The 21,274-nt window shown below is 51.5% G+C and overlaps 1 protein-coding gene across 4 annotated transcripts; it reads left to right on the top strand.

Moving 5' to 3' along the window:
• The first annotated feature begins 6,938 nt into the window (after positions 1–6,938).
• On the top strand, positions 6,939–20,229 carry SV2A (synaptic vesicle glycoprotein 2A). Of its 4 annotated transcripts, XM_034642859.1 has the most exons (14): positions 6,957–7,077; positions 10,292–10,404; positions 10,600–11,549; positions 12,804–12,984; positions 13,794–13,945; positions 14,043–14,176; positions 14,779–14,868; positions 15,111–15,221; positions 15,407–15,495; positions 15,809–15,973; positions 16,165–16,298; positions 17,380–17,586; positions 18,174–18,333; positions 18,729–18,912. In XM_034642859.1, exons 3-14 carry the CDS (start codon positions 10,931–10,933, stop codon positions 18,910–18,912), a joined length of 2,226 nt encoding a protein of 741 aa, XP_034498750.1. In that variant the 5' UTR covers positions 6,957–7,077; positions 10,292–10,404; positions 10,600–10,930. The 4 variants fall into 4 exon arrangements, with proteins under 4 accessions (XP_002930265.1, XP_034498762.1, XP_034498750.1 ...); XM_002930219.4 differs by lacking the exon at positions 10,292–10,404 and having other exon boundaries at positions 6,939–7,077; XM_034642871.1 differs by lacking the exons at positions 10,292–10,404; positions 14,779–14,868 and having other exon boundaries at positions 6,939–7,077; positions 18,729–20,229.
• Positions 20,230–21,274: the final 1,045 nt, after the last annotated feature.

The raw sequence follows: 21,274 nt of genomic DNA, 5'->3' as shown, positions 1-21,274 counted from the left end.
GTTGTTTCCTCAGGCGCTCACTCTCCGAATCTGCGCTTTCGTTCACACGGCACTAATTTCGGAATGCCTCCTCCAGTCCTTGAGCTTTACTCCCCCCGACTCTCCTCTAGCTCCCCCCCACCCCCGCTATTTCGGACTCGGGCGCTCAGCGGTTCTCTGTGCAGAGCCAGTAGTGCTCTACGTTTCCTTACTTCTCTTCACACATGTTAGTTACTCACCAAACCAGGGTTTTTCAACTACTTTTTTTTTTATTATCGCCCCCCCCCGCCATCCCCACCGGGAGACATTGCTTTCAAATGACCCTCCCCCCATGCATGAAATTTTCACAGATATGCTGTATATCTGTTTATGTACTAGGGCCCTTTTGGGGGGACACAAACCATTGTTATATCCAAGATTCCTGCTGCCCCAAACCAGTTTTTGACCCCTTGGGGCGGGGTGATGCCACCCCTACTGAGAATGCATGCTCTAGACCATGGGTCCTTAATATTTTGTGGGCCACAGACAGTCCTTTGAGAATATGACAAAAACTATGGACCCTATCCAAGAAAAGTACATATTTGCATACATATCCAATATCCTGAAGCAAAAATTCCATAAGGTTTATGGATCCCAATCTAAGTATCCCTGTATTACACTGAGCTTAAGGAATCTCATTCTATTAATCTATCTCCCAAGAGTATTGAAAGGTGCCTGGCATACACAATAATTATAAAAATAATAACAGCTAATAGTTACTGAATTCTTAACTAATATGCCAGGTACCGTCCTAAGTGTTTTATCTACAGTATCTCCGTAAATCCTCATAACAGTCCCCTGAAGGAGGTTTTGTTATTACCCCCATTTTAAGATCAGGAAACTAAGTTACGTGACCAAGGTCACATGCTAAGAAATGAGAGATACAGTAGTTGAACCAAGATCGGCTGAACTCTAGAGCCAGTTGTGTAGTCATTTTATACGACATTATATTTACCGAATACATACTTGTTGGATGAATATCTTCCTTTGCTACTTACCAGCTTTTTTTTTTTAAAGATTTATTTTTTTATTCATGGGGGGGGCAGAGGGAGAAGCAGACTCCCCGAGGAGCAAGGAGCCCGATGCGGGAGTCAATCCCAGGACCCTGGGATCCTGACCTGAGCTGAAGGCAGACGCTTAACCAGCTGAGCCACCCAGTCGCCCACTTATCAGCCTTCTTATAAGATATTCCCTCTTTAACCGGGTTATAGACTCCTAAAGGACAGGAGCTTTTTTTGTGCGTCACCCGTTAGCATCTCTTTCTGGAACATAATGGTATCTTAGAGGTGCTATCATTGACCCTGTTTTGTCCCTCTACTCTCCCCATCCTGACAATCTCAGGTGCTTAGAGTGTGGTGGGTAGAAGCAGTGATGGAATGCAGGGGGGTGGCTGATGTGAAGTAGCCAATTCGATGGATAAGCGGGCAAAGAAACTATACCAGGAAGCTTTAGAAGGCAGTGGTTAAAAACCCTGGAAAGCTCTAAAACCCAGAGCTATGAAGCCAGAGACCTAGATACTGTATGAATCTACTTCTATGAAACTCTAGAAAAGACAAATCTAATGTATGGTGACCAAGAGGAGATCAGTGTTGCCAGGGATGGGGGTATTGACTGCAGAGGGGCAAGGGAATTTTCAGGGGCAAAGGAAATGTTCTTTATCTTGATCAGGGGGGTGCTTACCTGGGTGCATACTTTTGTTAAAACCCATTGAACTGTATGCTTTAAGTGGATGCATTTTGAAAGCATTAGGGCTCTGAGTCTGTATTACCTGGGTTCCGATCCTAGTTTTGCCACTTCTGAGCTGTATGATTCATATCAGGTTACTTAGCCATTGAGGGCTTCAAACTCATCATCTGTAAATGGTGATTATCGCATACGGTTAATGGGGAGGTGGGGTGAGTTCATCAATGTAAAAAAAGTGTCCATGTCAGCTAAGTGCTCTAACAAGGTTAACCATCATTACCGCATACCGACTTATCACCTCCTAGGCTGCAGTCCTATTTCCCCCACCTAATATAAGCCGTTGTGGAAAAGAGACTAAACACGGGGCAACTCTCAGTAGGCAATTAACTTATATTCCTTCAAACAAATTCTTTACCTATTAGTTCAACATTCATATTTAGTGGGAATAAGAAGAAATTTATCACAGGCACTAAAGGCAATAATCTTTAACTTATTTGGAATGCTCCTTCATTAAGTGTTTACTTAATGGATACTGGGGATATAACAGTAAATATGCCAGATGAGGTCCTTACTCTCTTAGAACCAACAGTCTAGTAGGAGAAAGCAAAAAACTAAAGAGGTAAAAAAATAAAAAGAATAATTTTAGAGAGGGCTATCTTGTAAGAAAAAAAAATAAAGCAGGGTGATAGGATAGTGACTGGGGAGTGGGGAGGGTCATCTGAAGAGGTGGCTTTTGAGTGGAGACATGAATGATATGACAAAGATCTGGGAAAAGGGAGTTCTAGGCAGCAGGACTCCAAGTGCCAGGGCCTTCTGTCTGCACTGGCATGTGGGAGGCACAGCAGGCAGACCAGTGAGGCTGAAGCAGAGATGAGGAAGACGGTTGGGAGGCAGGTGAGGGCCAGATCCCACAAGGCCTTTTAGGCCTTGATTAGGAGTTTGGATTTAATTCTTAGTACAGTGGGAAGCCACTGGAGGATTTAAAGAAAGCCAAGTGGTAAAATCTCATTAAAACTTTCTCTAAAAAATGCAGTTTAATGTATTCAGAAAAACACATAGGTCTTTAGTGAATTTTTACATATGTACGTACCCCTTTAACCACTGTTTCGATCAAGATCTTAGTACATTTCCAGCACCCAGCGGGCTCCTTTGTGCCCCTTCACAGTCCATTTCCACTTCCTGGTGGTAGCCTCTACTTTCTCCTTCACTATAAATTAATTTGCTTTTCCTTGAACTTTGTATAAATGGAATTATATAATATGTACTCTTTTTGGTCCCGCTTCTTTTGCTCCATCTTTTGTTTGTGAGATCTTTTTATCCTGTTGCATATAGTACTTCAGTCTCTTAAAAATTTGTCACATAATCCCTATATGCATACACCACAGTTTGTTTATCTAAGTTTAACCATTCTTTAGCTCATAGACATTTGAAGTTTTTGAATATGATGAATGAAGCTGCTAGGAAAATACCCATGCCTGTCTTTCTGTCTTTTTTGTGGGACACAGGCACTCATTTCTTTTGGGAGAGGATCTGCTGGATCAGATTTGCTTTCAGAGTATCACCCCGACCACTGCGAATAATGGGTTTTATTTTTTAAAGATTTTATTTATTTATTTGACAGACAGAGACACAGCCAGCGAGAGAGGGAACACAAGCAGGGGGAGTGGGAGAGGAAGGAGCAGGCTCCCAGCAGAGGAGCCTGATGCGGGGCTCGATCCCATAACGCCAGGATCATGCCCTGAGCCGAAGGCGCCCCTGTGAATAATGGGTTTTAGCAGAACAAGATTGGAAGTAGGGAAATCAGTTAAGAGGCTGTTGTGGCAAAGGATAGAGATGATGGTGACTTAGACTAGGGGCCAGTGGGGAAGTGACAGATTTCATATTTTGAAGTGGGGCCGACGAAACTTGATAAAGAAAGTAAGCAAGGATAACTCCAAGGTGTCTGGCCTGAACACCTTGGTGAAGTTGAGAAAGACCTCGATCCGGTTTGCTTACAGATATTACGTTTGAGATGCTTATGAGCTATCACATGCAGTGATATTGTGTTGACAGATGGAGATTTTGAATTTGGGCTTGGTGGAAAGGTCTGCACTGGAGAGGTAAATGTGGGAATCATCAGCATGTAGACAGCATTAAAATCATGGGACTATCTGAGCTGACAAGTGAGAATAGAGTAGGTGGAAGGGGGAGAGGGGCCAGGACTTACCCCCAGGTACTCTTACATTAATGGACTCAGCAAAGGAGACAGTGAAGGAGTAGCTGGTGGGGTGCATGGGTCTGTGGTTCCTGGGAAAGATGATCAAGTCTTTCCTCAGAACTGGAAACATACATGCAGACTTTCTCTCTATGACTATAAGATTTCTATTTTAGCAAGTAATGGATAAGTGAAGAGTATGCAAAGTCACCTTAAAGAGAAGAACCAGCTCCCTGCCAGCAAGAAGATTTGGCTGTAACCTAATTGAAAATATTAACATATTTAAATAAAGAATGTATCAAGCTGAAGAGAGGTCAGCAATGGAAGCCTAGCAAAGGGAGAGTCCCTGAGGCACATGCAGGCCCAGCCTTTCTAAATACCGTCCTGGAAAGAGTGCTTTAGCCAACAGAATTAGAGTAGTCTGGGAGTATTGGCAAAGCTGCCCATAGAATAGAGATGGGGGTGGAGAATTGTAGCCAAGAAGAGTTTTCTGAACCCATTGGCACGACTCCTTACTGGGGATGGCCAAATGCCATTAAAGATAAAAATATTCCTGTTCAATTATATCATTGTGCATTTATATGTTGACATTGTGATTCTGATTTGGCTTAAAGAAGGGACTGTGCTAGGGGCGCCTGGGTGGCTCAGTCGTTAAGCGTCTCTGCTTTCCGCTCAGGGCGTGATCCCGGCGTTCTGGGATCGAGCCCCATGTCAGGCTCTTCTGCTGGGAGCCTGCTTCTTCCTCTCCCACTCCCCCCTGCTTGTGTTCCCTCTCTCGCTGGCTGTCTCTCTCTGTCAAAAAAATAAATAAAATCTTTAAAAAAAAAAAAAAGAAGGGACTGTGCTGGATAGGAATCTGAGCAACAGTATAATTTCTCATGGTAAGTTAGTACTTCTGTATTACAGCTTCGTATTTCAGTAGATTGTAAACTTCGTTGGCACAATCAAGTATTTCCAAGACGTAGCTTTGACGTGTGTGAAACCCAGGCCCACAGCCCTATGAAAAATGACATAACTGGAGCCATTTTTTTTTTAAAGATTTTATTTACTTATTTGACAGAGAGGACAGCCAGGAGAGAGGGAACACAAGCAGGGGGAGTGGGAGAGGAAGAAGCAGGCTCATAGCGGAGGAGCCTGATGTGGGGCTCGATCCCATAACGCCAGGATCATGCCCTGAGCCGAAGGCAGACGCTTAACTGCCGTGCCACCCAGGCGCCCCTGGAGCCATTTTAAAAATTGAGCCAGAACAGTCATTTCAGAGGAAATGCCTTGCACATCCTGTTTTCTAAACCTTTGAACTGGGCCAAACTGCCAACATTCCAAGACATCCACAAGAACGAAAAAAAGAACTTTGCCTAATGACCACTTTACTTGACCAATGAAGTACAAATCTAGCCATTTATCAGCACCAATGAACATCTTTTTAAAAGCAACTTATCTAGGGACACCTGGGTGGCTCAGTCGGGTAAGTGTCCGCCTTCAGCTCAGGTCATGCTCCCAGGGTCCTGGGATTGAGCCCCACATTGTGCTCCTTGCTTAGCGGGGAGCCTGCTTCTCCCTCTGCCTGTGTGTTCTCTCTCTCTGACAAACAAACAAAATCTTTAAAAAAATAAAAGCAACTTATCTAATCTTCATTTTTTCCCCCAATAAAAGCCCTGAGGCCTCCTCCTGTAATTGGGACACTGTTTGGGTTTCAACCTAAATCTATGTACCCTGAATTACAATTCTTTGATCCGAAATAACACTTTGCCGTTTGAAACGGTTTCCTCTTTTTAGGCTGACAGTCCAGTTAGTGGTACACTTAACACTGCCACTCCCACCTGAGCGCTCTCGGGCCGCAGCCTGCCAGGCCTCTCCATGTACCATATCCCCGCATTCCGAAACCTCTGCAGTCAGTGAAGTAGCATCACACACTATTAGATGGGGAAGGGAGCTGATGCGGGATCTAGTCCAAGCGCACCATTTTCCAGATGAGAAAACTGAGGTTCACAGAGGCACAGAACCTGAGCAAGAGCCCACAGCTTACAGAAGTGAGAACCCAGGTCAGAGCCTCTGGGTCAGTGCTCTGTTCAGAATATTCTAAGCCCTCACCTAGAATAGGCAGACACATTCATTGCTAGCCCCAACCACAGGGCTCCCTCACCTCTGGAGCAGGTCAGTCAGCAAGTGGTCCGTCTTAGATCTCTGAGCCCTGGCTATTGGTACAGGGTCAAGGGAAAGGACTGAAACCAGTTCACTCCTTCCTGCCCAGAAGCAGAAGTGTGTGTGTGTTGGGGGGGGGGGGGTGGGGGGGNTTGGGTGTCAAAGGAATTGGATGGAGCATCAAAGCGGTCCCTTTTTGAGTCACTGGAGCAAATGAATTGAAGGGTTAATGTCCAGTTGGTTAGGCCTGTAAATCCCCCTCTGCTTCTTCCCCTACTCACCTCTGCTGCCACCAACTGAATGGAGGATGGGAGGTCTGCTCTGGAAATAAAGATTCAGGGCTATTTCTGTTTCTGGGAAAAGATGGCAGGGATCTATCCAGCAGTCTCACCTCTGGCAGTTCAGGGTTAAAAACCTTGTCATTCTTGCTTTCTCTAAAATGGCCAGGTAAACTTGGATTCTGAGCACTCCGGATTGGGGGAGACAGTGGTGGGAAAGGGGAATGGCTGGGAGTAGTGGAGAAGGGGAAGAAGGGAGGTGCTTTGGAGGCAGAGAGAACCCCTGAAATTCCTGAGTCCTGCCATACTAGGGATGGGGCGCCGAGAAAGGGGCTGCCTTGTTCCCCACCTCCCTTTCTGTCTTCCCACTTGTCTTCCTAACATCACTATTCTTTCCTTACTTCCTTTCATCTTGTGTTAGGAACGGGCTGGGGAAGGGCTGTGTGTCCTCTCCAGCTGAGTCTGTGACAACCCCCTTAGCCCCTTCATCGTAGCTCCCCGGTGCCCTGAGGCCCTCCCCATCCTCTTTTCTTCTGCCGCTCCCCACCCCCCCCAACAATGGTCTCTCCCGGTGCTCGGCGGCGCTGGGGGGTTGGGGGGAGGGAGGAGGCGGGCGGAGGCGGGGCCGGAGCGTGTATGGGGGGGGGGCAGGTCTGCATTGCCGCTTCCCCGGGTACCGGGAGCAGTCGACGCTGCCGCCAGCCCCGCGGCCGGGACCCCCGCCCTCACCAGGGACTCCCTTACCCGGGGCATCCAGGCCAGGTGAGACCCCTCTCTCAGTCTCTTACCTCCCCCCCGCCTGGGGCAGAAGCAGCCTTGCCTTGTCTTGCAGCCATTTTATTCTCCGATGCTTTGCTTGGGGGAGGGGGGGTGAGCGTCCCCGCTTTAAGGGTGAGGGGGCTGCTGGTGGTTTGAATGGGTATTTATTTCACTTGCTGTGCTGATCAGAATACATATATGGAGTAAGGGTGTTTTTCTCTACCTTAGCCAAGTCGCTGCTACCCTCTCAGATATTAACGTGATGGGGGGTTTTTTAGGTGGGATAGGGTTCCCTCAAAGTCCAGTGCCCTCCTCACCTTGCACACCTTCCCCCCTCCCCCCCCCCCCCCCCCCCGCCATGCTAAGTGACCTTGGCTGGGGCCAGAGAATGGATACTGCCTCAGTCTGCTTGCCTGGACTTGGTGGGTAGGGGGGGGGGCAGTGGAGGAAGGGCAGGTGAAGGAGGGAGAGAAGGGAAAGGAAGAATGGAGATGCTGGGTAGAGAGATGGTAAACGACCGGGTTGAAGCGCGCATGGCGGGGCTTTGGGCCGTTGCTCCCGGGTGGGGGAAGGGGTGTTGAGTGATGATGGGCACCTGCCCAAAGGCACCACTAAGGGTGGGGGGTGGAACTCAGAGAATGGGTTCAGTCAATTCTAGGGGCTCCCTTCTTATGCCAGAGCAGAGGCGAGATGGGGCGCGGGGGGGTGCTGGGGGGTTATGGCTGCAGATGGTGGTAGGGGCCTGTGCTTGTGAGGTCGCTCCCTGCGGCCCTCCGTCTCTGTATTCCTCTGCTCTGTGCATTCTCAGCTGACGCCTTCGTCTTTTCCCCCCTCAGAACTGTGAATGCTCCATCTTCCTAACCCAGGGATAGGATGCAGGGAGGGGAGGCGCAGCCTTGGGCATCCTGGGTGGGGGCTGAGGCTCAGTCACCTAGCTGTAACAGGGAGGGGAGCTCCAGCTCATCCTCCCCTCGTCTTACCCCTACCTCCCCATCGCTGGATGTTTTAACTGACTGCTTCTTAATGACCTTGTAACCTGGGCTAGGGAGGGTTGGGGAATCCGGGTGACTCCCAAAGTCAGGGTCTTTGATTGGGGGTGGGGGCTTCTGGACCCTCTTCTTCTCATCCTGAAGGGAAGCATTCGCTCAGGCGCCCCCTCCCCTGTTCTGCAGAAAACCTCCTGGTCACATTCTTCCGGTCAGGTGGAGCCAGCCAACCTTAAAGGGCCGTGTAACCCTGAAACTTGTCTCCTGTAACCTCCACCTCTTCAAGTCCTGTCTCTCCCCCACAGGCTTGGCCACCCTGTGCTGCTTTGGGGGCTAAAAATAGCACCACTTCCTCACCAACTCAAAGAATTTGTCTTCTTTCTCTCCCTTCTGACCTCCTGGGCTCAGTGGCCCTGGGGGAGCTGGCTGTTGAGACATCAGATCCGCTGTGGCTCTGGGGGCCTTATCTACCCTGCATGTACCTCTCAGGGGTAAATAGTGTTGACAAACACAGGATGTGGCTCCTGGTGGGTCCATCTGTCTCCTTCAGGGTTTGGGGGTGGGGAGAGATCCACCATGGGAAAGAAAGGAGAGAAAGCAAATGGCCATGTAGTGAAGGGATTCCACATTTCCCTCTCTTGCATGGGGGATGGTTTGGGCCTTGAACCACAAAGAAAAGAAGGTGACGTAGGGGTCACTGGTTTTGGTCATCGTGGTCCACTGCTCACATCTGGCCTGAGGGGCTAAGGCCCTGCTTGCCAGTGCTGCTCTGAGCCACGTAGCGGGACTTACCCCTTCTACCAGGGCTCCTGTATGCGTGTGTGACATTTAATGAAGGCCCTGGATGGGTGGGAGCAGGAGGCAGGATATTTTTAGGGGAATGATCTCTGATCAGAATCTAGTCCTGCTTCCTCTGCTTCTCTGAAGGAAAGGGGGCTCTCTTATGCTTCCCTCTGGAGGATGTCTTTTTTGGGGGGAGGCCCAGGGCCCCCTTCATTTTATCCTGGCCGCCTACGCAGTGCGGTGCGGTATTTGTGGGCTCCTTTTTCCTTGACTCCTGGAGGAGGAGCAGAAAGGATTAAGGGGGATTAGGAAGGGAGGCCCTGGAGAAAAGAGGCGCAGCTATGGACCTTAGACCCCCATGCTGGAAAAGTATGGATCTGATCAGCCCTTTCTACTCCTGCCCCCACCAGGGAAGGGGCTGATGGATGATGTCCTGAAGGAAGGTGGCAGCAACCAGACATCACCTCTTCTCCATGACCTCAGATTCCAGGTCTCCCCTTTTTTTGAGTCTTCCCTTGTTCGTCTGGAGGGAGACAGTGTGGGCCCATCTGCTGGAATTAATCGGAACACAGAGGGGTCTTGGGACTCCGTTTGGGAGGGTACTGGGCAACAGCATCCAAGGATGACCTCTTCTTCTTCCCTTGCTGCTTCCTGCTTCCTTCACATTTTTTTTTCAATCTAGTAGGAAGGAGGGACACTGATATTTATAGAATATCTTCCGTGAGATTGAATTCTCTCGTGGACTCAGAAAAATAAAATTATCCCCAGTTTAAATACAAGGACATTGAGGTTTAGGGAAATTAAATAATTCGCCCAAGAGCAGTCAGTAAGTAAATGGCAGAGCTGGGATTTCACCGTAGGTCGTATTACTGTCATGTGCTTTGCCCCGAACCAGCTTTCTCCTTGCCAGTAGCCCTTTCTGCTCCTTACCCTCATGGGCATCCAGAGGTGGCTTTTGTTCTGGGGTCTCATGAGGGAGTGGAGAGGACTCACGATATTATCATCATCACAAAGAGTAATGGCTAGGATTTCTTCGTCACTCTGAATGTGCCAGGAACTATGGTAAGGAACTTATACACATTGTGTCATTTAATCCTTACTTTCCCTGTCTTAAATAAGAGGAAACTGAGGCCTGGATGTTCAGGGTCATGTCCGAGGTCACTTAACTAGTAAGTGCTGAAGCAAGAAGTCAGACCTAAGTCTCTCTGACTCTGGAAGCCAACTTCTACCCACTGAGAAGACCCTTCCTTGTGAGGCCTGTCAACCCGGAGCCTGAGGGGAGGAGTGTGGAAGCCCCACTTCAGATGCCGTCAGTGGACTGAAGTCAACTGTGTGGAGGACTTGGTCCTCCTACACTTTCTCTCCAAGGTCTGCCCCAAGTAAGAAAGCCAGATCGGGCTAGAATAGAGAATTCTGGTTTCTCATATTTCCTGTTTTGTTCTTTGCAGGTTGGTGGTAAAGCAAAGGATCTGGTCTTGAGGTGGGGCAGGGGATCAGGAGGAGGGCTCTAGGTGACCATAACTCTGGAGCAAATCTCATAGGACTGATCTCCAAGGTCAAAGTAAGGGGCCTTATACAGAATGATCCATAGTTGGTCCAGATAGTCATCCCTTTTTACTGAGTGTGGGCTTGAAGCAAGGAGACCGTCTGTAACACATGGCCCCAGCAGGGCTCTGGGTTGACGGGAGCTCTATCTTGGTTTTCTTCACCATTCTAGGCTTCACAACCTCCTTTTTTTCCCTTTTATATTTTCTAGATCTCCAGAAGCTTATAGAAGAGAAGTAGGTGGCTTTTCCTGAGTTATCCTGATCCCCGGCTTAGCCCCCACAACCTGGCTCCCCCTTCTCTTCCTATTCCCCTGTTCCTCCTCTCCCTTCCCCATGTATCCAACTGAATTGGCCAGAAGTCCTGCCCCTCCTTTCCCCTCCTAGACATCCCTATTCTCCTATTCCGTGCCCAGAGATATTTGAACACACTCCATCTAAGTAACTGGGGGAAGGGGGCCTTCTGACTTCACAAGTCCTTGAGCAAAATCTGAATAAGGAGCAGGGAGTGAAGGAGATCTAGTGACGTCCCAAAGACTCATCATGGAAGAAGGCTTCAGAGACCGGGCAGCTTTCATCCGTGGGGCCAAAGACATTGCCAAGGAGGTCAAGAAGCACGCGGCCAAGAAGGTGGTGAAGGGCCTGGACAGAGTCCAGGACGAATATTCCCGTAGATCTTACTCCCGCTTTGAGGAGGAGGAGGAGGAGGACTTCCCCGCCCCCGCAGATGGCTATTACCGCGGGGAAGGCGCCCAGGACGAGGAAGAGGGGGGCGCATCTAGTGACGCCACCGAGGGTCACGACGAGGATGATGAGATCTACGAGGGGGAATATCAGGGCATCCCCCGGGCAGAGTCTGGGAGCAAAGGCGAGCGGATGGCAGATGGGGCTCCCCTGGCTGGAGGCAGGGGGGGCTTGGGCCATGGGGAGGGCCCCCCTGGTGGCCGGGGGGAGGCACAACGGAGGAAAGAACGGGAAGAACTGGCTCAGCAGTATGAAGCCATCCTCCGGGAGTGTGGCCACGGCCGCTTCCAGTGGACACTCTATTTCGTGCTTGGGCTGGCGCTGATGGCTGACGGTGTGGAAGTCTTTGTGGTGGGCTTTGTGCTGCCCAGCGCTGAGAAAGACATGTGCCTGTCAGACTCCAACAAAGGCATGCTAGGTAAGACACACTGGGGGGCGCTCCAGCCCTATCCTGCCCCAAACTCTAGAAACACCTCTGCTCCTGAGAACCCCTGTCCTCACTGTCCTCACTGCTGGGCTCCCTAGGACCCTGGTCCCAAGATGTCCCCAGAGGGCTTGGAGTTCTTCTGCACCCTCTCCCTTCACACACCCCCCTCTTGAGGCTGGGTCACAGTGAGGTCGTTTGTGCAAGAGAGGCTTGGGGAAGGGCAGCTGGGCTGGGGCTTGGGTACTGTTCTGCTTAGTTCTGCAGGAGGTGGCCATGGTGGCATGGGCCCCTGTTGGATGTTTCTTCAGACAACTTGCTCCCTTTCCCTGATTGGGGAAACAAGAAGTCAGAATCTAAACTCCCAAGTTTAGATGGGGAGCTGTTTTGGGGGGGTGGGGATAGGGGAGTAATCCCAGGCCTGCCACACGTGCTCTTGGCCAGACTTGGGAGTGTTCAGGGGCCAGCGACTGGTCTCTAATGGCTCTTCCTCATGTGGACCCTGATGGAGGAAACCCATAGATTCAACCACAAAGGATCTCTTGGTCTTGCTCTGCTCCCAAGTTGCCATGAGACCTTGGGCAGATCCCCACTCCTTGGGGCTTGGCTGAAGCATGGCTAAAGTGCAGAGTTTGGAGCACACGATTTTTAAGATCAGTTCCAACTCTGAATGTAGGAAGGAAATAAGGAACAGGAGAGTTTTAAGAAGCCCTGGAGCTGGAAGGAGTAAAGGACGGGTTCTGTGTGGGGGATTTCATGGGGGGACTGAAGGAATGGAGCTGCTTTCCCAGGGACACAAGCGACCCCTCATGCTGCTTTGAGGGTGTCAAGGCTGGGAGGGGAGAGGGGACCTTAGGAGAGTCTGGGAGTCTGGGCTGATCCATTCCTCCTTCCAGGCAAGCCAGAGATGGGGTGGTGTGTGTGTGTGAGAGAGAGACAGGGACAGAGAGAAAGAGACAGAGCTGAGAGCAAGCAAGAGAGAGCAGGAGGGAGAGAAAGAAAGAATTCTGGGGGTCTCCCATGTCCGCATTTCTGCCTTTCAACCCCTGGCCTGCAGGGATGGCCTTCCGTCTTTGCTCACACTTCATCGTCTCTTACTTGCTCTCATCTCTGGGTAGACTCAGCTGTTCTAGAAGTCCTCCAACTCCTTGATCCATTCTGCTGCAGCTCCAGCTCATTTAACGCTCACCGGAAGTGAGAACGGAAGCATGTGCTCATACCCCTGCTGCCTCTGTTTCCCTCCTTCAGGCCTGATAGTCTACCTGGGCATGATGGTGGGAGCCTTCCTCTGGGGAGGTCTGGCTGATCGGCTGGGTCGGAGGCAGTGTCTGCTCATCTCACTCTCAGTCAACAGCGTCTTCGCCTTTTTCTCGTCTTTCGTCCAGGGTTATGGCACTTTCCTCTTCTGCCGCCTCCTTTCCGGGGTTGGGTGAGTGGCCTCTTCCTAAGCCCCTGGAGGCAGTCGTGAAGGAGGACAGTGCCTCGGTTGCTGTTGTATTTCTAGAGCCCAGCACAGTGCCAGGCACACCAGACGAGCCTCAAATCTGTATGAGTTGAACGAATGAATTGCTTTCTCCTACCAACTTCAGGCTAGCTTCCCCCTGCCGGGACCCGTCTACCACCTGTCCAGAACCATTCCGTGTCCGGCCCACTCCTGAGTCCTCCACCCCACCCTCTAGTCCCATTCCGAGCCTGGCTCCATGAAGACCCTGGTGGGTCTCACTCAGCCTTACCCCTGGGAGCCTGCGAACCCTTGAGTTATCCTCTTCCCCAGTGCCTTTCTTCCTGCATTTGACAACAGACCTTGTGCACCCCCACAGCTGCCAGAACTCCAAAGCCTTGACCCATTGCACTCCCACACTCCCTGAGCCATCAGCAGCATTCTGTGCCCTGGCTGCAAGCTCTTTGCTGACCTGCTCCCACATACCCACCCTCAGACCCCTCTTGGCCCATCTTTTTCCTTTGGGGATGTCCCCTCTTGTCTATAATTATCTTCCCTCTCTTGCAACTCTGTAGTCATCTTCAAAATCCAATGTTTGTGCTTCCCCTTTCCCTGAGACCTCCCTGCCTGTCTCCCAGGGTCCCAAGGATGGGTGCTGACCAGTGTACCAGGCACTGTGCGAGAAGTCTCTTTACTAGGGTGTGGAAGACGAAAAGCGCTCAGGGATGAAGAGCGCTGGGACAGGGGACCAGGAACAGAACCGTTTTCTAATGCTTAATTCTTACAATGCCCTCCAGGATCGGAGGGTCCATCCCCATCGTCTTCTCCTATTTCTCGGAGTTTCTGGCACAGGAGAAGCGGGGGGAGCATTTGAGCTGGCTCTGCATGTTCTGGATGATTGGTGGAGTGTATGCAGCCGCCATGGCCTGGGCCATCATCCCCCACTACGGTGAGCAGCCCCCAGGCAATGCACCCCAGCCTCTCCCTCTTCGCGGTGGGAGCCCCCAGCCTCTGGCCTCTCCGCTGATGCTGACTGTCCCTGCCAGGGTGGAGCTTTCAGATGGGGTCCGCTTACCAGTTCCACAGCTGGAGGGTGTTTGTCCTCGTCTGCGCCTTCCCTTCTGTGTTTGCCATCGGCGCCCTGACCACGCAGCCTGAGAGCCCGCGCTTCTTCCTGGAGGTGCATGGGGCTGGGGCTGGGCCGCGGGAGGGGGGGCTGGTGGTTCTGTGTTCCAACGCTCACGGTGGGTTTGGTTTGTGGGACCCTCACAGGGTCCGTACTCCTGGGGACTCCCTCTTGCCTCCCTTCTTGTGAATAGCTCCAGGGGAGCTCTGTGCGTGGGGAAACCAGGGAGACTGCTCACCCACGGCGGCTTCAGATTTTGCAGGTGGGGGCCCTGGCCCCCACTTCCCAGCTACTTCTTCCCCTGCCAAGTAGATCTTGGTCCAGCAGGCCTGGGATGCTGCTCCCCCTCTGACGATCTCCTTGCCCTCAGCATCAGTTCCCTTGTTTTCGGCGTTCTCTTTCCATCGTGCCAGGGGGTCCCTCGGACCTGTAGCTGTACCTGTCTCCTGGGCACCCCCTGCTATCGCCCAAGCCCAGTTACATGTTGCCGTATCCCTACTTGGGGCTCTTTCAGAGTAGGTGGTATAGGCGCCCACGGTCAGAGGTAGGGGTGGGAGGCTGTTTGTATCCTGTGACTACAGAAGCCGCAGGGAGGGGCCTGTTACCCGGGTCGGGGAAGAGCTAACTGGATGGGGGAACTGTGTCTATGGCTCCAGAACGGGAAGCATGACGAGGCCTGGATGGTGCTAAAGCAGGTTCATGACACCAACATGCGAGCCAAGGGGCATCCTGAGCGAGTCTTCTCAGTAAGCCGGAGCCCCCGCGTGGTCCTCCACGGCCCTCCCTTCCCAGCCCTGCCCGGCCCCTCTCTGAAGACCGCCCCTACCTTCCCTGACCTCTCCCACCACCCCCTTCCTATGTGTCCTCTCTTGGGGAATCAGCACATCCGCCCCTGCCTGCATTTTGCTGCTGTAGGAGAAACGGAGGCCCCTGAGTGGGGCTGGGAAATACAGACTGTGTGACTGCTAACCCCTTCTCTTGGCCCTAGGTCACCCACATTAAGACGATTCATCAGGAGGACGAGTTGATTGAAATCCAGTCGGACACGGGGACTTGGTACCAGCGCTGGGGGGTCCGGGCCTTGAGCCTGGGGGGGCAGGTAATGAGAGATGGTACGGCAAAGAGAGAGAAGGGAGTGGGAGAGGTGGAGACAAAGGCAGGGCTGGAGCCTGTGTGGGGGGGTGGTGGGTGAACTGAAAGGAAGGGGTTAGGTAGGAGAAGGGGGGGTCTGGGGGTGCTAGAAGTTAGTGCAGCAGCTATCTGACTTTGTTCTCTCCCACCTAGGTCTGGGGGAATTTCCTCTCCTGTTTTGGTCCAGAATATCGACGCATCACTCTGATGATGATGGGTGTGTGGTTCACCATGTCCTTCAGGTGAGGAGGCGTGTGGGGGCGGCGGGGATCTAAGTCCTGAAGCCTGAATGGAGGTTAGAGAGGCTGGAAGTGGGGCGGTGGTGGGGAGACTGGTTCAGGCTGACGGCGGAGCAAATGCGTGGGAGATGAGAGAGTACAGAGGGTGAGTAGCGGACCCTGAAGTCCCCCAGACCCGCGGCAATTGGTGAAGGGAGGAGTGGTGAGGGAGGAGGCTGGAGAGGTAGGCAAGGTCTTGACTCTCTAGCCCCTCATTTCTGGGCCCCCCGGTCCCAATGCTGAGCCTTGTCTGATTCCGTCGTCCTTGACCCTTCAGCTACTACGGCCTGACTGTCTGGTTTCCTGACACGATTCGCCACCTCCAGGCGGTGGACTACGAAGCCCGCACCAAATTGTTCTCTGGGGAGCGTGTGGAACATGTGACCTTTAATTTCACCCTGGAGAATCAGATCCACCGAGGGGGACAATACTTTAATGACAAGTACGTGGGGACCTTTACGTTTCACTTCCTCCTGTCTCTTATACCCCTTGTCTCTTTTATGAGCCTGGGAGTTCGGAGACAGGGTGTTTGGGGGTAAATACCTGTGGTTTCTCCTCAATCCCAAGGGAATGAGTCTCGGAGGAGGGCATGAGGATGAGGGGAAAGTACGTCTCGTTATCCTGGCCTTCCAGGTTCATTGGGCTACGTCTGAAGTCAGTGTCCTTTGAGGATTCCTTATTTGAGGAGTGTTATTTCGAGGATGTCACTTCGAGCAACACATTCTTCCGCAACTGCACATTCATCAACACGGTGTTCTATAACACCGGTAAGTAAGGTGCTGTGCTCGTGGCTGTCAGACCAAAGGGCTGGGTGGACCTGCAGAGAAGGAGCCTTTCTCATTCCCCCGCTCAGGGTTCGCAAGCTGAGCTCTCTGGGGCCCTGGAGGAAGGTGGTATGGGGGTCTATTCGCTAACACCAAGAATTCAAAAAATTGAATGGAAATTGAACATTTTTCCATAATAGTTTTAAGAATATCTGACAAAAGCATCAAATTTCTTTGCCTCTGAGCTGGAATTAAAGCAACTCTGTTGTGTTATTAATGCACTTTTGAAGAGGGCAAAACTCATTCATACAGGGTCTTCAGAAAAAAAAAAACCATAAAAGGGATATTTGGTGGGTACAAGGTTGGAAATCACTGCATTATCCAGTGCTGGGTTGTTGTTTTTTTTTTTTTTTTAATATTTGTTTATTTGGGGGGGGGGTCATGGGGAGGTGCAGAGGGAGAGAGAGAGAAAGAATCTCGAGCGGACTTTCCACTAAGCGGTGAGCCCCATGAAGGTCTTGACCCCACTACCCTGAAATCACCACCTGAGCTGAAATCAAGAGCTGGCCACTTAACTGACTGAGCCGCCCAGGCGCCCCACGTTAGTCCAGTTTTTAAAACAGTGATTCTCAAACTGTGTGCACATGAAATGCTGCTTGGTCCGCTGGCCTGAGGATCCCACCTCTAATGGAGTACTGGCTGGGTGTTTCCCACCTTGCAGGGAAAAATAATGGAAAGGACTTTTAAAGATTTTCAATATCTGGCTCAGTAACTTTTCCTAGACCCATGGCACAGCTACTGCTTATAGTCAGCTACAGACAAAAAGAATGAGAAGCAAAGATTATTAATGAGAAAAGTTGGAAGCTGCCAGTTCCACGGTTCCATTTCATAGACCACGGTCATTTCCTGCACAACAGGGACAATCCTAGTTCCTAGGGTGCTACCGTTTGATGTTTTGTGATGAACGTCCTGAGCCATTTTGAGAGCCCTGCCCCCCTGCCAACTAACCCCACGAAGGCAGCCCCCGGAGCCCGAGCCCGAAGCAGCTGCAGCCTCCCTCTCACTTTCTTGTCTTGGCCCCCAGACCTGTTTGAGTACAAGTTTGTGAACAGCCGGCTGGTGAACAGCACGTTCCTGCACAACAAGGAGGGCTGCCCGCTGGACGTAACAGGGACCGGCGAAGGTGCCTACATGGTGTACTTTGTCAGTTTCCTGGGGACGCTGGCTGTGCTCCCCGGGAACATCGTGTCTGCCCTGCTCATGGACAAGATTGGCAGGCTCCGAATGCTTGGTAAGGGGGCCGGTGGGTGGTGGTGTGTGTCCGAACTGACTTGGGGCCGGGAGCAGGGCGAGGCTGTCAACATGCTTCTCACCTCATTCTGAAGGAAGAGCTTAGCCAGAGAAGGTTCTCTCTCTCTTGTCTTCTGTTTAGGTCTTGCCTGCAAGATGGGGTGGGGCCTGGCATGGAAGCTTCTCTGGGGGGGAAAGGAGGTAGGCAGGATAGCCAGCACTCAGGCTTTGAATCTCAGCCCCACCACCTACCTTGGGCAAGTTACTTTACCTCTGTGAGCCCAGGTGTCTCATCTGCAAAAAGGGGGTGACGACAGTAGCTGCCTCATTGGGGTGCTGTATTAGATCAATGCATGTAAAGCGTCAAGCTCCTTGGCCCATCGCTGTCACAGAAGAGATGTTGTTACTGATATTAATAATAATAAAGTAATGTATAAGGTAGGTTGGGGATGAGTGAAGCGCCTTCCTTTTGAGTCCTTTGGGAAGAAGAGTCTCATCCTGGGCTACCTGAAGCCCGGTTGATGGCACGGGGTGGGCTGTGGATGGCATCACTGTGGCCAGGTTCATGCTCCCTCCTTTCCTCTCCAGCGGGCTCCAGCGTGATGTCCTGTGTCTCCTGCTTCTTCCTGTCTTTTGGGAACAGCGAGTCAGCCATGATCGCTCTGCTCTGCCTTTTTGGGGGGGTCAGCATTGCATCCTGGAACGCGCTGGACGTGTTGACTGTTGAACTCTACCCTTCGGACAAGAGGTAGTTGGAGGGTCATGGGGGCAGGGCCGCTGGTTTCGGGCCTACCCAGCAGAGGGGAGGTGGGTAAGGAAGCGGGCTGACCGGGAGATCATCTTTAGGGTTAGAAGGACACACATTCCCATTGAGTTTCTCTTCTAAGAGCTGGTAACTTTGGTATTCATTCCTTGAAGTCTTAACTATTAACCTAATTTTCTGGTCTTCTTTTCCCCTTGCCTCCCAATCTGTATTCCCTTATGTACATCCCTCCCCTCTCTCATCTTTCCATCCTTCCTCTCCTTCTTGGACACCGCCTGCCATCACTCCTTCACTTTCCCACCTACTCACCGATCCCCTACAAACCCTCCTGCGCCTCTTCCTTGTCTCCCCTTCACACTGCGCTGGGGGCCCCTGAGCAGGACCACGGCCTTCGGCTTCCTGAACGCCCTCTGTAAGCTGGCGGCCGTGCTGGGGATCAGCATCTTCACATCCTTTGTGGGAATCACCAAGGCCGCCCCCATCCTGTTTGCCTCAGCGGCGCTTGCCCTCGGTAGTTCTCTGGCCCTGAAGTTGCCTGAGACCCGGGGACAGGTGCTGCAGTGAGAGTGCCACAGGGGTTTTGAGGGTGGCAGGCTCCCTGTGAGACCAACGGCTCCTTCTCTCTCCCTGCCCTGCCATCCTGGCCCTAGAAGCCTCACTCCCCACTCCCGTGTGCGGTGTCTTAGCTGTGTGTGTGCGTGCGCGTGCATGTCTGTGACCCCGTGGGCAGGAACTGCAGGGAAGGCTATTTCGTCCCGGTCTCGGGGTGCAGCTCTACTCCCCACCTCCTACCCGTTGACTTTGCACAAGAGAAGGCTCGGCCCCACCCTTCTCCCCCAGTGTTAGTGAGGCATCCTAGCTCTTCCTGGCTCTAGGGAGTCCAGAACCAGCCCCTGCCCTCCCCTCCCTCCCCTCTGCCTAGGCCCTGGTGAAACCATGGGCATGTGGTTATGCTGGGGGCTGGGGCTTGGTGTAGTCTTTGGACCAAAAGAATTTCTTAGAGTTGGAAGGGCCTCAAGTGCCCTCTCACACCTGTTGGACGCTGGGGGAGTAGCAATAAACCTCAGCCCCCTGGCCTCCACTCCCCCCTCAATTTGGGCTACAAGTAAGAAGCCTGAGTTTTATGAAATCAGCTTTCTGATTCTTATTTATTTATATATTAAGTTCTGAGGCAGCTCAGCAGGACTGTGTGTGTGAATGCATGTGTAACACTTACGTGTGTGTGTATGTGCCGTGGGGTGGGGCGTCACTATACTGTCCTAAGATACAAGCCAAGGGTAATCTCTGTGGACACACATGCTACCCTGCCTCCCATAATCCCTTCCCCATCTTTTTTCTGTCTCAGGCCTGGGAGGGAGGAGCCCCAGGCCAGGCTAGGATGAGCCCCACAGTCCAGACAGACCTGAGGGCACCCGATGAGGTCCATCTCCTCCCCTCCTCTCAAGAAGCACAGGCCTCTGGAGCGAGAGGCTCCACCCACTATAGCACAGACAGACACAGCACAGCTGCCCTCCCACCCCTACCCTGTCCCCTCGCAGGCAGGGTAGCAGGGAAGGGAAAGACACCAGGCATAAGGTCAAACCAGCAGATCAAAAAGCACAAGGAGCTGGGGCAGGGGCAGAAAGCAGGGGCCCTCACAGCAACTCCTCTGAAGTGGGAAGAGGTTGGGCAATAAGCCAGGGACCCCCAATGTGGGACCAGAAGCCTCAGTTTCCCCATGTCACCCTTTCTACATGATAGCCCCTGCAGGTTAAGCTGCCCTTGCCTCACCCCACTGTGTGGCTGCTTTCTTTGGTACCCTCCTGCGCCCCCCCGCCCCACCGTAGCTGTGATGTGTCGTAGTTTTTAGCTGTTTGTAAATGTTAAAAAAAAAAAAAAAAAGCGAAAAGGAAAAAAAAGTGAAAACAACAACAACAAAAAAGAAAATCCAAATTCACCCTCCTCATGCTGCGTCTGGTGCCCCCACCCTATGGTCTCTCCTCCCATTTTGTAACACTGAACCAGGTGGGGACTGTTTAACTCTTTGGTGTCTGTGTTCAAGGGACCGCCTTCTCCAGTGCCCAGTGTACAAATGCGTACCCCCTTTCCTCACCCTTCATTTGCTGGACGCAGCCTTCTCCCCTGTGCCCCCCGGAGGGACCCATCCATCTCCCCTGCTCTCCTGGGGAACCCCCCTAAACCCAACTCTGTTGATGTGAAAAATGAAATGAAAAATATTGATGAAAAATAAAATGGAAATAAATCCTTAAAATCCCCAATGGCTATGTCTGCTTCTTTGCCGCTCCACCTACATCCAACTCTGTTCTGACCGCTGGCAGGCGGACACGGTGAGATGGAAATATTACTCCTCTCCCCAAACTGAAGGCCAGAATAATATGATGCACCACATTTATTTCCTCGATTGGCCTCTCCCGACCTTTTCACTTCCGCAGATGGAGGGTCCTCTCAGTCTCCCAGGTTTGAAAACTTGGGGTAATGTCCTAGAACTCAGTAGCAAAAAAACTCATTTAAAAAGGGGGCTAAAGACTTGACCAGACATTTCTCCAAAGACATACAAATAGGAAACAGGTATATCTGAAACAGTACTGACCATCAGAGAAATGCAAATCAAACCTACAATGAGACACGACATCATGCCTGTCGGGATGGCTATTACCAAAAAACAAACCACACCCCCCAGACCCAAACAAAACAAAACAAACTAAATGGTACGGAGAAATTGGAACCCTTGTACGTTGTTGGTGGGAATACAAAATGGCGCAGCTGCTATGTGAAGCATATGGAGGTTCCCCAGAAAATTAAAAATATAACCACCATATGATCAAACAATCTGAAATGAGGATCTTGGCAATATTAGCACTCCCATGTCCACTGCAGCACTAGTCACAAAAGCTAAGACGGGGCAACAACCTAAATGTCCGTCGGC

This window comes from Ailuropoda melanoleuca, chromosome 2 (assembly GCF_002007445.2).
Source record: "Ailuropoda melanoleuca isolate Jingjing chromosome 2, ASM200744v2, whole genome shotgun sequence".
Taxonomy (NCBI): Eukaryota; Metazoa; Chordata; class Mammalia; order Carnivora; family Ursidae; genus Ailuropoda; species Ailuropoda melanoleuca.
This window is presented reverse-complemented; position numbering and strand designations above follow the sequence as displayed.

Excerpts from the sequence above, each read along its gene's own strand:
- SV2A (XM_034642864.1), top strand. The coding sequence starts at position 10,931 with ATGGAAGAAGGCTTCAGAGACCGGGCAGCTTTCATCCGTGGGGCCAAA. Across the intron at positions 15,222-15,406 it reads CCTTGAGCCTGGGGGGGCAG|GTCTGGGGGAATTTCCTCTC; the intron begins GTAATGAGAGAT and ends TCTCCCACCTAG. Across the intron at positions 18,334-18,728 it reads CTCTACCCTTCGGACAAGAG|GACCACGGCCTTCGGCTTCC; the intron begins GTAGTTGGAGGG and ends GCCCCTGAGCAG.